This window comes from Panicum hallii, chromosome 8, assembly GCF_002211085.1.
Source record: "Panicum hallii strain FIL2 chromosome 8, PHallii_v3.1, whole genome shotgun sequence".
Taxonomy (NCBI): Eukaryota; Viridiplantae; Streptophyta; class Magnoliopsida; order Poales; family Poaceae; genus Panicum; species Panicum hallii.
The window spans coordinates 13,829,220-13,843,985 of NC_038049.1; the positions used below are offsets into that span (position 1 = coordinate 13,829,220).

Sequence of the window (14,766 nt, forward strand, 5' to 3'; positions counted from 1 at the left end):
ATAAAATGCTACAACAGATATTATGTGTGCTTGCAGAACTAATCTCGTATTAATTTTGTGACAAAAAAAATACCACTAACACACTTCCCCTTTCCTAACCCTCGACCCATTTCCCCAATAACGAGAACCAAGGTCTATGTACCTAGGTAACCTTCAATTGAAGCCAAATGGTACCTTTAAGTTTCTACTTTATTGTAATATATATGATATTGTCAAAAATTGAGGTACCAGAGACTTTGTAGTAGCATCTGTGGTATTTTGAGAGCCTTAGTGAACAAAGGCATAAATTGATTATACTCCTGCAACAGAAACTTCATGTGCAAAAAATAAATGAATATGTTATAATTCAATGGAAAAACTGAGTGTTTTACACAATTACGAACGGAAACTATTAATACTAAACCAGAGAACCCTAATAAAGGTTCATTCAGAAAACTGATACACATATTGTTTATTTCAATTTTTACCAGCAGTAAGAATGCATAAAAGGATTCAGACAACTCTGTCAACTGATCAAATAGGTTTAAAAACGGAGAGTGCAGAACAGGAAACAAACAAAATATGCACTATATATAGAATTTTGACCCTTTGGCAATTAAGCCTTATTCATCTTACGTCTATCCATGGTGGCTCTTATTGATTAGATACATACATAGATTTATAGATAGATCGAATTGCAAATATGCATTACTGATCAATCTTTTCTTCTTTCGTATCGTAGATGATGCTGTGGACATTCCGACCAGTGTAGAGGCCGTCATCATACTGAAGGGTGACCATCTCTCCATCTACTAGTTCGTCGGTCTGCCGGTACGAAAAGGGCAATTCGTAGTTGCTCATTACTCCCTTGCAGGTTATTGTTACCTTGGTCATTGGCGGAACATCAATGAAGCGCTCTTCAGTCACCTTGGAGCTCTTCACATTGCTTGCTCCCCAGCTGATGAGCCCATTGAAGAACATCGGTGACACTGCAATGAAGCCATACTGCATGTACACATTTTCAGAGGTGATCAGGGTTGGAACTGGAGACTTGAAGTGCACCTTGGAGTGCCATCCCTTCATCTCCACCAAAGTGTAATCCAAGGTGAGCTTCACGCGAGGCATGACTGAGGAGGTATTGTTAGTGACTGACGCAGTGGCAAGAATTAGGAGTTTCTCACCAAAGATTACGGCGTTCTCTGACCTTAGAAAGGCAGTAATCTTCCGGGACAGCACTGGCTCTTCAATCTGCAACCTAGACCACGGCTCAAGCCTGGTCCCCGTAGCAGAAAGGCCGTGCTCCAAGTTTGACATTGTGAGCCTCTTGCAATACTGATTGCTTCCCAGGTTGAGAAGCCTAAATGCTCCGCCAGTATACCACGCTTGGAATAATGTGTTTGGGTCATCGTTGTTGGTATCACTAGAGTCTGCAAGTATCCAGGGCCCTAAGTTGGTGCTGACAGAGTTCCTCCAGAACCGGTCGAAATGGTCAGATTTTATCCTCATGGTGCCATCTCTATTGGGCGTGGTAGTGTGCATCACAGTTGGATCTTTAATATCCTCGGATTCAAATACTAGAAATGGGCTGTTGTGTAGTGATTGTGCAGTCAGGTACTTGCCATTATCTCCCTTGAAACATACATATTTAGGCAACAAGTATTGGAACAACTCAAGCACAAATTGTTCTGATTGCTCTTCATCAACGGCGTGCAAAAGGGCTTCATAGGCCTCATTTTCCCCTTTAGAATCGGAGAGAATGCCAAAACATTTCCCAAGCCGAGCATGATAAAACCTGTCACATATACAATACTCAGTAGTTAGTTGCAAAGATTTCACAACAAGGTCAACCAGAAAAACGAGGGAGAGCATACTGCAAAATCACAGTAACCTTGTCTTCATTTGGATGTAAAACCAGTATTTTCCTTTAATTAAAATGTCATTGGAATATGGATTTATTCTCATGCTTAGTCGCGGCTTTAGGACAGTGAAGTTTTATGTCAATAACCTATTAATGTTTGCAAAAGTTCTTAGTTTCGTGAATGATGATATCGTTGATATCTTGATCGAGCAACACTTCTCTAGTTGTGAAAATATTTACCAATTAAAAAAAGTTAAAACCCAATGGAATACGAAGAATCATATACTCATGCACATTGCTGTCAGTAGCTGGAACCACCAAGGAAACAACATCAATTCTAAAATTTGTTTATTAAGCATGCAGGCCACTTAGAGTAAACCTATTCCACTCATGTCCAATATAATATTGCTACAAACATTATTTATAAAAATTACATTTCTTTTATAGATGCAAAAATATAGTCCACAAATTTGGTGTATACAAGTTTTGTTGCACACATTCATTTAATTCCGCATCACTGTGTTGAGTTTAAATTATTACCTTTAAACTTTGACTTCTCATGTGCCCATTAAAATTCAAAGGACGTTTGGCACAACTAATCCCATTTGAATAAAACATGTATGCGCAGTTTATACATAAAAAATATAAAAGGTAAAAGTTATCTCTTTGCAGTTAACTGATAGCACAGGGCTATACGTAAAAGGTTCAAAATGGAAGGTTCGGATTGATTATCAGAAAAGCATGTCAGTAAGTAATATAGCCACATGGCACTGGGATGCCTAGTCATTTACCGTCAAATGCCTTCCTTCCTTGTTTCTATACTGGTAAACGATGAAAGAATTACTCTCGTTATGTTTGCCATCAGGTGAAGTTATAGAGGATCATTGTGTAACTACGAGTTGGATTTATGAGCAGTGTCATTTCTCAGTGTTTTATCTCCATAGATAGATATTTTCTCTATGTCCTCTGGTGATGTCTGCTCTAGAATCTGTCTTATTTGTGTTCTCATGTTAGTTGAGTACGTCCACGTGATGTTTTGAGTACCAGTGAGTGTTTATTCTAATCAACCAAGTACCACCTTGGTATTTCCCACCATAAATTTGCATCTATCTGTTTATTATAACTTACATTACCAATACTGTCAACAGAATGTAATATTGTGGGAAAAAGAAATAACCTGACGGTCTTAGGATCTTCCTTGACAGGTTTGAGCTGGAACAGTGTGCATGACTCCTGGGACAGGTCCTCCTCAGGCTTGTCAGCACTGCTGGCGATCCACCATTCATCACCGTGCCGCTTCTCAGCGACCCAGTACTTGTTATTGTAGCCGCACCTGATATGAACGAGCCCATCGTGCTTGGACGAAGTCTCAACGAAGAACCTCGTGAGCGGGTTCTCAGCATCGTCGCCAGCCAGCTGAAGGAGCTGACCATCGGCCCCCTTGCCATGGTCGGCACAGGAGCGCAGGTACTTGCAGTTGCTTTTGGACCGGAAAGCGGCACAGGTGGACAGTGATGACAACATTATGCTGTTGCTCATCTTCTACTTGATTTTTCTTTGTACTGCGTATGGTATGTATTGTGTTAAGTTCTTGGTGTTTCTGATTTGCACTTGATCTATCTTGGCGTCAATTTATAGACAGATGGCCTGACCAATCGATGAGGATATGGAAAGATCCATGGAAACATGCGTTTCAAATCACGTGGGAGGAATTGGTTGATTTTTTTATCTATCTGTAACCGTACATCTGAATGTGTGTGGGTGCTGCTGTGAGGTGACTCGGAAGGGAAGGAAAGATGCACACAGTTCACGTGTACAGAGAAGGTTAGTTTGTTGGACCATGTATTCTTGGATTTTGCGAGAAGGGACATTCAGCTGAATATGCAACCTACACACACACACAAACAAAAGAGGGCAGCTGCCTATCCCTGCCAAGAATGCACAACCTGAACCTGATAGATCCTTGGTTCCGTGTGCTCCACATGTCAATTTTTAGCTTGCCGAAATGCATTGTATCTCCAAAATCCTCAAGTCCACGAAAATCAGAGTCTGAACAATGTGCTCCACATGTTGATTGGGACAGACCATCGCTACTGATGGCTATAACGATTATCTGTGTAAATATTTTTCATCAGGAAAATATCTACGATGATAATTCTTAATGTTGGGCGATAGGAATCTATACTGTAAATTCAGGGGGGGGGATGACTTATTCATGTGTTGGCTTTCATCATTCACACACACACACGCACATGATTATTTTTCAACAACCTAAGGTCCTAAACCCTAAAAAGTTTGCTTATCTCAAAGCAGTTCCAACACATGAACTGCTCACGCTGGTTGGCTTAAAATATGGACATGAGAACCCACGGGGTAGTGAGTACGAAAGAGTTACGAAAGTAGTCAAGTATCACACTACGCTAGAAACACTTTTTACTGCCGCGTAAAAACGATGTGCACATAGGACTGACAATAGCAACCGTTGCAAAGCTACTGGTTCTACAAATTGGGATTTGTAGGGCTGGGTTCAGCGAGAGCCCCCAAAAATCAAATAAGAAATAAAGTACACATGCTGCAATGCAAGGATTCTGTCTTGTGGACGCTCCACCTGCCTGACCATCGAGGCCGGACGCCAGCAAGGGTTTAGGGCCCACAAGCGCATTGTGGTTGGTATAAGCCGACTCCACATATTAATCGCTAAAGTGACTGCATCCGGGCGGCCAAGGTCTGGTTGTCTTCATCCTCGGCTGCCGGTGCATCATCTTCTCGGAGGGGCGGCCTGGAGATGTACTGAGCAAGCTCCGCCTACATCAACATCAGAAAAGGAAGTGAGATCAAGTCAACCACGCTGCATGAAAAAGTACTCAACAAGACTACAGATACAGGGAATTACCACCTCCAGTTTGTTCTCGGCGCTGTAGAGCTTGGGGATGTAGGGCGGCGATTGACATCTGTAAGAACGTGCTGCACCTGCCTCATAATCTTCTCAGTCGAGGGCACATCCCTAGTCATCCGAGATGGGTCAGAGGTACAAAGGTACTCGTACCCATACATGACCCTCTTTTGGGGCAGTTGGATGCGGCATTTGAAGAAGGAGTAGGCAACTAACGCCCAGGTGACTCCCTTAGCCTTCAGATCCTTGATCTTGGTAATTAGCTTCGGGATGTCGGTGAGGTCGGCTGCTGGAGGTTCCTCGTTCCAGAATTCTTCATACTGGGGGGAGGGGGGGCGGGGACATTCACCCTCTCGAGTAGTCCAGGCTTGTGGTTCCCTACGTATGTAGAACCACATTGAATGCCACCCCGACAAACTACTCGGAGTAGAGCACTCCAAATAGTTCTCATCAAAGTTTTGGGAAGCTGGAATCTAGCTCCACCGACTAGTTTGGGGTTTTGAGCCCTGAGCTACGGCTTCAGATAGAAAAGATAGCGGAAAAGATTGAAATGGGGCTGGATGCCTAGAAAAGCTTCGCAGAGATGGATAAAGATGGAAATGTGGACAATGGAATTGGGATTTAGGTGGAAGAGATGTAATTTGTAAAAATGGAGGAGGCCTTGGAAGAAATTAGAAGGAGGGAGGGCCAATCCCCACTCAATGAAATGAGTAAAAAGTACAGATTCATTGGTGAGTTCGAAGCGAGACTCATCTGTGCCGGCGGGACGCCACTCCACCATGCTTCTTTCCTGGAGAAACCTCACTGCGACAAGTAGAAGGAGATCCCTCTCACCGCACTTGGACGGTCTCCAGACTTCATCGGTGCCTGCATCCATCTTCACGACCTTGGCTGGAGGAGATTGTGTCTCCTTGTCCTCCCGAGACTTCCTCTTCCTGCCGGTTCTCCCCGCAGACGCTTTCTTCCCCATCTCCGGGTGAAAAGTCATGAGCTGCTTCACGCGCATACGCTCAGGGGCTCGGGAATGGACGTGGACTAGCGCGCATTGGTGTGGATCAAGGAAAACGAGTACTGATTTCTAGGGAGGAAGGAAGCTAGCAGATCTAAAAAGGGCGGCGGCGGCACTTAGGTTCTTGCGGAGCAGAGGCAAACAATGGAAGACGAAAGGGCAAGTGACTGAAGGGGTAAAACACCCTAAGTGACTGCGGGTTCCGCTACAGTGGGATTGATTGGTTAGGGTAACTTTTGGGTTGATTGGTCTGATTAGCTATTTTTTCAAGGATTTATCCCGAAAAGAGGGCCTATTCGAATTTTAAATCCAAACATTGATAATTGCCATCGAATCAAGGCATATTAGTTCCTTAAATTTAGTCACATTCTTGGGATCCTTTTATCCAAATTATGAATTTGGATTAAAAAGGCTCGGGGGCTGCGGGACACGTGTCATTATTGACTTGTTTCTCAATTTTTTTGGAAGACAAAGAAAAAAGATTCAAGATTAATTTGAGTCTCAACCTAATTCTTCAATTCAACCCAAGGCTCAGGGATTAGTCCATATGGAGTGCGATTTTCGTCGCACCCTATAAAGAAGATTATTTTTGAAGACTTAAAGTTATTTGGGGCAAAGAGCACCTCATAGCTTCGAAGCAGCCTGAAAGGTACTCGAGAAGACATATTCGAAATAAAGTTCCGAAGAACTCAAAGATGACTCCAGAAGCATTCGGAATCCTGCACTACTTGGTTACGAAGAGCTCGGGGGCTTGTCAGATCCGGAACTACGGGACTGCTTACGTAACATAGATAATTTTAGGATAAGGGATGGAGGCATATCTCGTACCTTATATCTGTTGTAATATACTCGAATATGAGTAGGACTAGTTGGTACAGAATGAAAGTATTTGTTATACGGCCCGACTAGGACTTCAAAGCTCCTACCAGACTAGGATATCTGTAACCCTATCTCTCAGAGTATATAAGGGCGGGTAGGGACCCCCTCCAAAATATAACCAATCACAAACAGTACAAATCACCACACAGGACGTAGAATATTACGCTACTCACGATCCGAACCTATCTAAATCTCGTGTTGCTTGAACCTTCGAGTTACTGATCTCAGCGACACCCTACCTACAAATCTACTACTTCGGAGGTATCCCTCGGTAGGCTTGGCGGTAAAACACCGACAGTGGCATCGGGATAAGTTTTTACCAACTGACATGCTTATACTACCGAACGAGTCGGATGGCCACAGGATAAATAACTAACATCTCCTTACTTTTGCTAACCGACAGATTGAGGTGGTATATATCTTTAGTGACCAGCAATCCAACGAGATCCATTCATATGAACACAATCTATAGATATTACTGATCAACATGTAATTGCCCCACAGCATTGTCAGTGCATAAACATTCATCACAAGATACATCAACAAGGAACATTGACATCGATTCATTCCAATGAGCATATATTAACATTAATATCAAGTCATCCATAGATGAGTTAGTCCAACGTAACTTCACATTGGACATAAGAAAACTACAAACTGACCTAGATCACTGCCTTAGTTTCATATGAGCAAGCAATCCATATTTCTCTACATCTGGCATTTGTAACCAAAACACATCAAGTTTCCATATGAGCATTTGTAACCTATGCTACCATTTGTAATAAAAATATCACAATTTACTACAAACAAGCTCGCACCATTAAGGTTCTATGCAAAAGATTTCATCTCTAGTTAGTCCAAACAATAAACACATAATCTTTTATAATACTTTGATCAGCTTGTGAGCGTCTTCATCAAGCATTCTGCCTAGCACTTCTCCCTGAACTGCCTGAAAGTCAATATGAACATGGAATCAGTGATAATTTTCAGCGAAGTTTCAGAAAAGGAAATGGCATACAAACCTCAAAATTATGCTAGTGCTATATTATCAGATGGCAAAAAAGCTATCTGGTTTGGATCAAGTACAAGCATGTCAATGCAAATACAAAATACAAGTGATCTTCGTTGTTATTCATAAGAGCAGCACTTATCGCCGCACACTACAGTTTTGTTTTTTCACTTACTAGGCAAATATGCCCGTGCATTGCTACGGACAAAGACTACAAATTTTGGATACATATAGTTGCCGTTGTATTAATTTGTTGGGGTCTACGTGATCTGGTTGTGGACGGAAAGCTAGACCCACTCGCATACGGAATGGACCAAGGCCCACCTGTCGATGATAGAAGTTGGACCAAATCAAAAATTAAGGTGGAAACGTTACGTGCTTTAGAAATAGATAAAGATATATATATGTACTGATGTACACAAGCATCATATAAGCAACGCAGTATGTGGGCAGATCAAAAGTTACTATTCAGTTCATATGCTGACCTATTCAAACGTACAATTTCACACCGATGCCATGAACAGAAGTAGGACATTGCTTCAGGTGACTAGGTTATTTGTTCCTTCAGCCAACAACTTCTATCTCAGTTACGAGGCCAACTGCTGCGAGTATGTAAGTGTCCACAAAATTTACAAATGCTCCATGTAGTTTTTCTGCAATTCATACAACTACTGCAGACAATACAGAAAAAAATTGATAACTAGTTTCTCCTGAAAGAGTGACACATAAATATCTAGTGCCTAAGTGATAAAACAAACAGAAGCAACATATGAACGCACTATGATGCAGTTTCCTAACATACAAAAAAAAACAATGCACAATCAATGCAATGGAGTGATCTCCTAGGCCTCTCACAAGCAGAAAGCAAGTATGGCACAAGCACTTCATATTCTGAATTTATGTAAACGGTAGCAATCTATACATGATTGTCACACTACGACTTCATATTCAGCCATTTTAACCAAATCATGAAAAAGGCCATGTGTACAGAGCAACGTACCTTGAATCGCCTGGCAAGTTCATTAGCAAGCAAGATGTTTGCAAGCTTTGACTACCCATATGCTTCAAATCTGCCATACCTGTACAACACAAACTCTGACTGCATCTCAATTCCATCTTTTGAAACTAATAGCACATATTAAGATTATTTATGCCTAGATTGCTGAACTTATTCCAATTCTAGAGCACATTGAACTATACAAATAGCTGACCAATGACCACTGCAGCAGTCCAAATCAGATCACAACATGTTTTATACAGTGAATATTAGCTCAGAGTACAAAAAACTGATTCTAATAAGCAGAAACAGAATAAAAACAAATGGTACCAGGATATATTGCCTCCTTTGGTCAGGTCATCTCAAGATGTCTGCTTCCTTCGGTTGTTGAATCTCCTATCAACCAAGGAAAGAGACATTAGCTAGTCAAAATGCGTACCATATGTAGAGTAGAGCACTATCAAGCTCAAGTTCAGCTTCAGTCATATTTTTCGCAGCATCTCACTACCAGGCTGAGACTTTTTCCTGACGGCTAAAAACTGCCTGACGGCTATAAACCGTCAGGAATAACCCAAAAACCGTCAGGAATGAGACTCCTGTCAGCTTACCGCCACGAACTCGCCGACAGGAGCTGCTGGTCAGGAAAGGTTCATCTTCCCTGTCTGCTAGCCGACAGGAAACAAACCCTGTCGGCTGTTCCCGATGGTTTAAGGTTGACCAGTCAATGGCATGCGATGACCCCTTTTGCCGTCAGGGATTCAAAACCGACAGGAATGGATCAATTTTTCCTGTGCACATGCACCAACAGGAGAAAATGATCATGCCGACAGGAAAATTTTCTATTTAATATAATGCAACCATTAATCCAGCAATTATATAGCTGATTGATTCACTTAGAAGGCGTAGTTAATCAACATATATGTATCTAACTCATTATCCATAAAAAAAATATGTTATTCATCACAATTCAGATGTGTTTTGCAGAAAATGTACAGAACTAACATAATGGGGGATTATTCAGAGCAGGCTCAATGGACAATGGGGATGGAATAGCTGTTGGATGGTTAGGACATCCCGTCTTTAGAGATAAAGAAGGACGCGAGCTTTTTGTACGCCGTATGCCTACTTTTTTTGAAACATTTCCGGTAGTTTTGGTAGATGAAGAGGGAATTGTGAGAGCAGACGTTCCTTTTAGAAGAGCAGAATCCAAATATAGTGTTGAACAAGTAGGCGTAACAGTGGAGTTCTATGGTGGCGAACTTAATGGAGTAAGTATCCACAAAGCTGCATCAATACATGTCTATGCACACAGATCAAACTAGCAGAACATAAAACACATGTGATGATGATATAATACAATGCAATCAACACAAATGTTTAAAGCTTTTACCATAGTAGCAGATAGTGCTGGTATTCCAACAACCAGATATTGAGGAGGCCCTGCAAAAAAGGAAGATAGTATATAGTCAGCACATCTTTGCGACAAAAAAAATGTGTGCAGTTTCTAGTCCGTAGAGCACTTCATTGTGTCAAGAAAAAAACAATAGTGCAGTCTCTAGAGAATACGAATAGAAGAAAAATATTTATTTCTTGGACTGTGCCCCCTTCCACCAATCCACATGGTTTAAATAGCTGATATTGAGACATATAATTTTGTAAAGGCTTTACTGTTGGCCCAAATGGATTTTTCATTTCACTCAAAGAGGCCCAAAGGGCAGTCTTGATACATATACAGACTCCAAACGGCATGTTCTAGGAAATATGCTAGTAGACTCTTAAGACACCTTACTAGACTCTTAAGACACCAATACAAGCATATTCACTATAGCATGACACAAAGACTTAAATAGAAAAGTGGTGCTTTAACATGGGCACCAGCCTTCTTCTATCAATTCTCCCCCTAAGTCATGTGCGCGACGTATGGCAGAACCGCCTGAATTATTCCGGCTCAAGTGCGCTAATGTTCGCTATATAGCTGGCATTAACTCAACGCACTTCAAACGGAATAATCCGTTGGTCTGTCGGGTCTCCGCCCGATACAACCACGGTTCAACAGGATCGCAGCAGGTTTACCTCACACGAAGGCGAGTTTACAATCACAGAATAGCTCATCAACTTTTAATTTATAGTCATTCAAATATTATTACAAACCAGGTTCAAACATAAGTAAACTTATACAAACAGTGTTCAAACTGATGAGCGGAACAGCTTGTCCAAACTCACAGCGGAAAGAAAAGTTTACGCGACTACACACGTCGCAAAGGTGGACACCATGCTTAGCCCAAGGCCTGGTGTCACTACAGAGGGTCGCTGCCAGCCGGGGACGGGTCCCACTCCACGGACCAGCCAAAAGGAACGGACGTTGGCCACACAGGGTTGTCTGTGGGATTCTCGAAGGTTATACCTGAAACAGATACTAGCAAGGCTGAGTATTCTAATACTCAGCAAGGCTTACCCGGGTTTGGGTATACTTTAGCCCATAACTAGACTTATGAAGGCATTGCAAGAGTTCTGGATTATTTTTAGCTGAAAAGCAACTATAAGTATAACCTACTTTCAAGTTTTAGCTTCAAGATTCTAGCTTGATTAGTCATCTAGGTAAGCGCCTATACTAAACAAGCAAGATAGATATTATCAATCATCAAGATTCTTTCATTATCAATTATACTTTTTACTCTATGTGGTAAAAGGAATAAGCAATCTCAATCTTCGTGAGAGGCGGACGATTCTGAATCGAATTCAACCTTGCAAGGTAAACCTAACACACACGCTTGGAACATCCAAAGGTTGTTCCAAAGCAACCGTTTGCCTTTCATTCCGGGTCGTGGATCAGGTCCACCACAAGCGACTGTAGGACCGTACACACACCAATTGTGCAGGACATACGTCTGTAGCGCGACTACAAAACCCGTATTCCTATCTGCCATGCAGAACGTACTCCCGCACGTCGGTGCGTGGGAGAACCAAATTACGAGTGGTGGGAGGTATGTCCACTTGCCGGGCCGATTGGTTACTAGGCTTACCGCTTACCATATTTCGCGGCATGTGGCTAGTACTTTCAAACGCTTAGCTACCACTACCACATGGTTCGGCCTTAACCACTTTTAACAAAACAGATAGGGTAAACCTTCAGGTCATGATACAACATATGACCCTATCCATCATCCTTATAATGGTTGCAGAATGGTAAACAAGCAACTCCTATATCGCGCGAGTGACAGGAAATCACTCGACTTTTACCGGTCCTATTTAGCAGAGCATCTAAGCGATAAGGACTCGGGTACAATACATTGGATTCCTAAGATCATATGCAACTAGGGTTTCACTCCAACTCCTAGACGTAATGCAAGATATATAATAGAATAATGGAATTGTAATACATTGAATTATTGGGGTATGCATCGGGGCTTGCCTTCTTGAGTGGGGTTGGGGGCAGGAGTGTCAGAGACTTCCGAACTTTGGTTTGGGGCTTCAATTAGTTCCTCGACGGCTTGTGCTGGGTCTTCAGAAAACCCTTGGTCTTGGTCTAAGACCAACTCGTAATCTCCGTCGTCAAGCATCGTTGATTCTATATGAAATGCAATAAATTAAGTAAGACGAGATTTAAATTTAAGATCTTATATTACAAAAGTTACAATTCACCAAGTCAACATACAAGAGTTCATGAAATAAAAAAAAGGTTTAGGTTTAAATCACCATTTATAAAGGAGTCATGAGGACATCACTGAATCTATGGCAAACAGGAACTAGAACATTTAAATTTGAATTCGAATTCCAAATTTAAACTCAAAACCTTAAGTTAAAAGGATCATAAAGTTTTGGAAACTTAATTATACACTAAATATTAACACATTAGAGAATGACAAAAGGTTTTAACTAAACAGCTTTACAGAACATGCTTAGCTAACATTTCAAATTTTGAAATGCTCAAATTCAAAAGAAGTTAAGCTACCAAACAAAGCTAGGTTTGAAATTTTAATACAAGGTTATACATAGCTTATAGAAGTTACATGGTAAAATTCATAAGCAACAAAGCACAAATGTAGAAGTTATGCACCAATTACCCTTTAACCTTAGATTTAAAATAGATGCAAAAACATTTAGTTTCGTATCAAATTTCATAAACAAAAGTTGTAGGGTTTGGAATCTAGTTTCCAACAAAACTAATTTTGCAGTTTTTGGATTTTTCTGTGATTTTCTATAAATTTTGCAAGGCAGCAAAGCACACACATGAAATAATAGATACACAAGAGGGGGAAACAACTCTGTCTTTTGCGTTTGGGTCCCTGGGAAAGCAAGAACTCTCGCACAACGATCCCTGCCAGCCCCCGACGGCGACCGGCCGTCGGCTCCGGCACGTTCCCACCGGCGGCGAAGTCGCCGGCGGGGAGGGATCGGTCCGGCACGACCAGCAGAACAAGGGAAACAAGCTGGGCGCAAAGGGGGTCGACGGGCAGAGCTAGAGTCCTGCCGACGGCGAGGAGGGGCGGCGCCCGTGGTGGCACGTCGCCGTTCCCAGCGAAGGGCCGGCGAACAGGAGGGGCTATCGCGCGCACGAGCACTAGGGGGCAAAGGGGAAATGATCTCCCTACTTGGATCGGGTGAAGAGGCGGCGGGGTGTGCTGTCGACGACGAGGCCGAGCTTGGGTGGCGTCGGTGAGGGGTGGCTCGGGGTGAGACGATTCCGGCAAGGGGAAAGGCCGGGGCTGGACCGGATCAAGCTGTGGAGCAAGGGAAAGAGGTGAGGAAGCTCAGGGCTCGGGGAATTTGGTTGGGAGGGTGTGGTTGAGGAGGATCCCGGTGGGGAAACAGCGGCGGCGGTTCGGTGTTGCGAGGAGGAAGAAGAAAGCAAGCAGCCGGGGAGAAGGGGGCTCGGTCAGGAGTTGTAGCAATGCACGGTTTGCAGGAGGGAAGAAATAGAGAAGAGAGAGCATGCGGCCAGGCGCAGAGCGGCAAGCGGCGCCGGCGTGCTTGACAGGGCGGCGTGGCGGCCGCTCGGGGCGTCTACTTGACGTGGAAGAGCAAGGAACAGCCAGCGAGGGCAACGCGGGTGGCGGGAGGAGGGACCGGGTGACGCGTGGAGCAAGATCAGAAGGGCGCAGAGCTGCACGGCGGTGGCCTGCGCGGCAGTGATGGCGAGGGACTGCATCGGCGGCAGAGGGCTCACGGCAGGCTACGGATGGCGTGGCGAAGCGAGGAGAGGTCAACGCGGGTCCGGTAAGCGGCGAGGCGAGTGGAGGGGCGGCACGTGGCTCGGACCAGGGCGGTGCAGAGGCCATAGGGCGGCGCACATGGCTGGCCAACGGCAGTGGCGTGCGGCAGAGGGGAAAACAGAGGAGGGAGAGAGGGGTAGGCGAAGGGGGACTGAAACGTAAATTCAGAGAAAAGTAGGGACTCCACTATAAAGCTTCAATAACTTTTAAACCAGTGCTCAAACGGAAATGGTCCCAAAAGCAAAAGTGCATAGTTTTTCAAGCTTTACAACTTTGCTTTAAGGCTCATCTGCAGAAGAGCAACAATTTTGAAATTATCATAAAACTTAGTAATATTTTCAAACTTTATGTAAATCCTATAGATAAAACTACACTACACATATATCCAAAAGGTAGTTTCACCTAGTTTTGCGATTTAAACACAAATTTGGAACTTCTGCAAGGGAACCCTCATACTTTTGAAATCTACCCCCCATGCTCACCCATTTAGCACAAAAGGACCCTGATTTAAATATAATTATATAAACAATCACTTTTGCTTATCATTAACATTTTTAAACATACTTTTGCTACATTTTGTACATAACTACACACTAAAGATCTAGGGTGTGACCATACTATTTACCTGAATGTCACAGCCTTCCCCCCTAAATGGAATCTCGTCCCGAGATTTCGGATCAGAAGAATTTGAATGATCAAGATCGGAGGTTAGTTTGGAGGAAGTCTGGGAAATTATGTCGGAGATAAGATTCGGTTTCCCAGGTTGCTTCTTCTTCTGTATGATGGTTCCATAGAATCTTGAACATTTTAGTGGTTTCTCTTCTGGTACTTCTCTCTTTAGTGTCTAGGACCCTAATTGGACGCTCTATATAGGTCAGATCAGGCTCGATTTCAATGGTTTGGGAGTCGATGATTTCAGTAGGAATCTT

The 14,766-nt window shown here is 43.0% G+C and overlaps 1 protein-coding gene across 1 annotated transcript; it reads right to left on the bottom strand.

Annotated features, from left to right (window-relative positions):
- Positions 1–503: 503 nt before the first annotated feature.
- On the bottom strand, positions 504–3,425 carry LOC112902147. Its single transcript, XM_025971076.1, has 2 exons — positions 3,015–3,425; positions 504–1,771 (listed from the first exon to the last, which is right to left on the bottom strand). Exons 1-2 carry the CDS (start codon positions 3,374–3,376, stop codon positions 688–690), a joined length of 1,446 nt encoding a protein of 481 aa, XP_025826861.1. The 5' UTR covers positions 3,377–3,425; the 3' UTR covers positions 504–687.
- Positions 3,426–14,766: the final 11,341 nt, after the last annotated feature.

What these genes read in the sequence shown, in the direction of transcription:
- LOC112902147 (XM_025971076.1), bottom strand. Translation starts at nt 3,376, where the DNA reads ATGAGCAACAGCATAATGTTGTCATCACTGTCCACCTGTGCCGCTTTC. An exon ending in GAAGATCCTAAGACCGTCAG is followed by an intron (nt 1,772 to 3,014) that starts GTTATTTCTTTT and finishes TATATGTGACAG; the next exon opens with GTTTTATCATGCTCGGCTTG.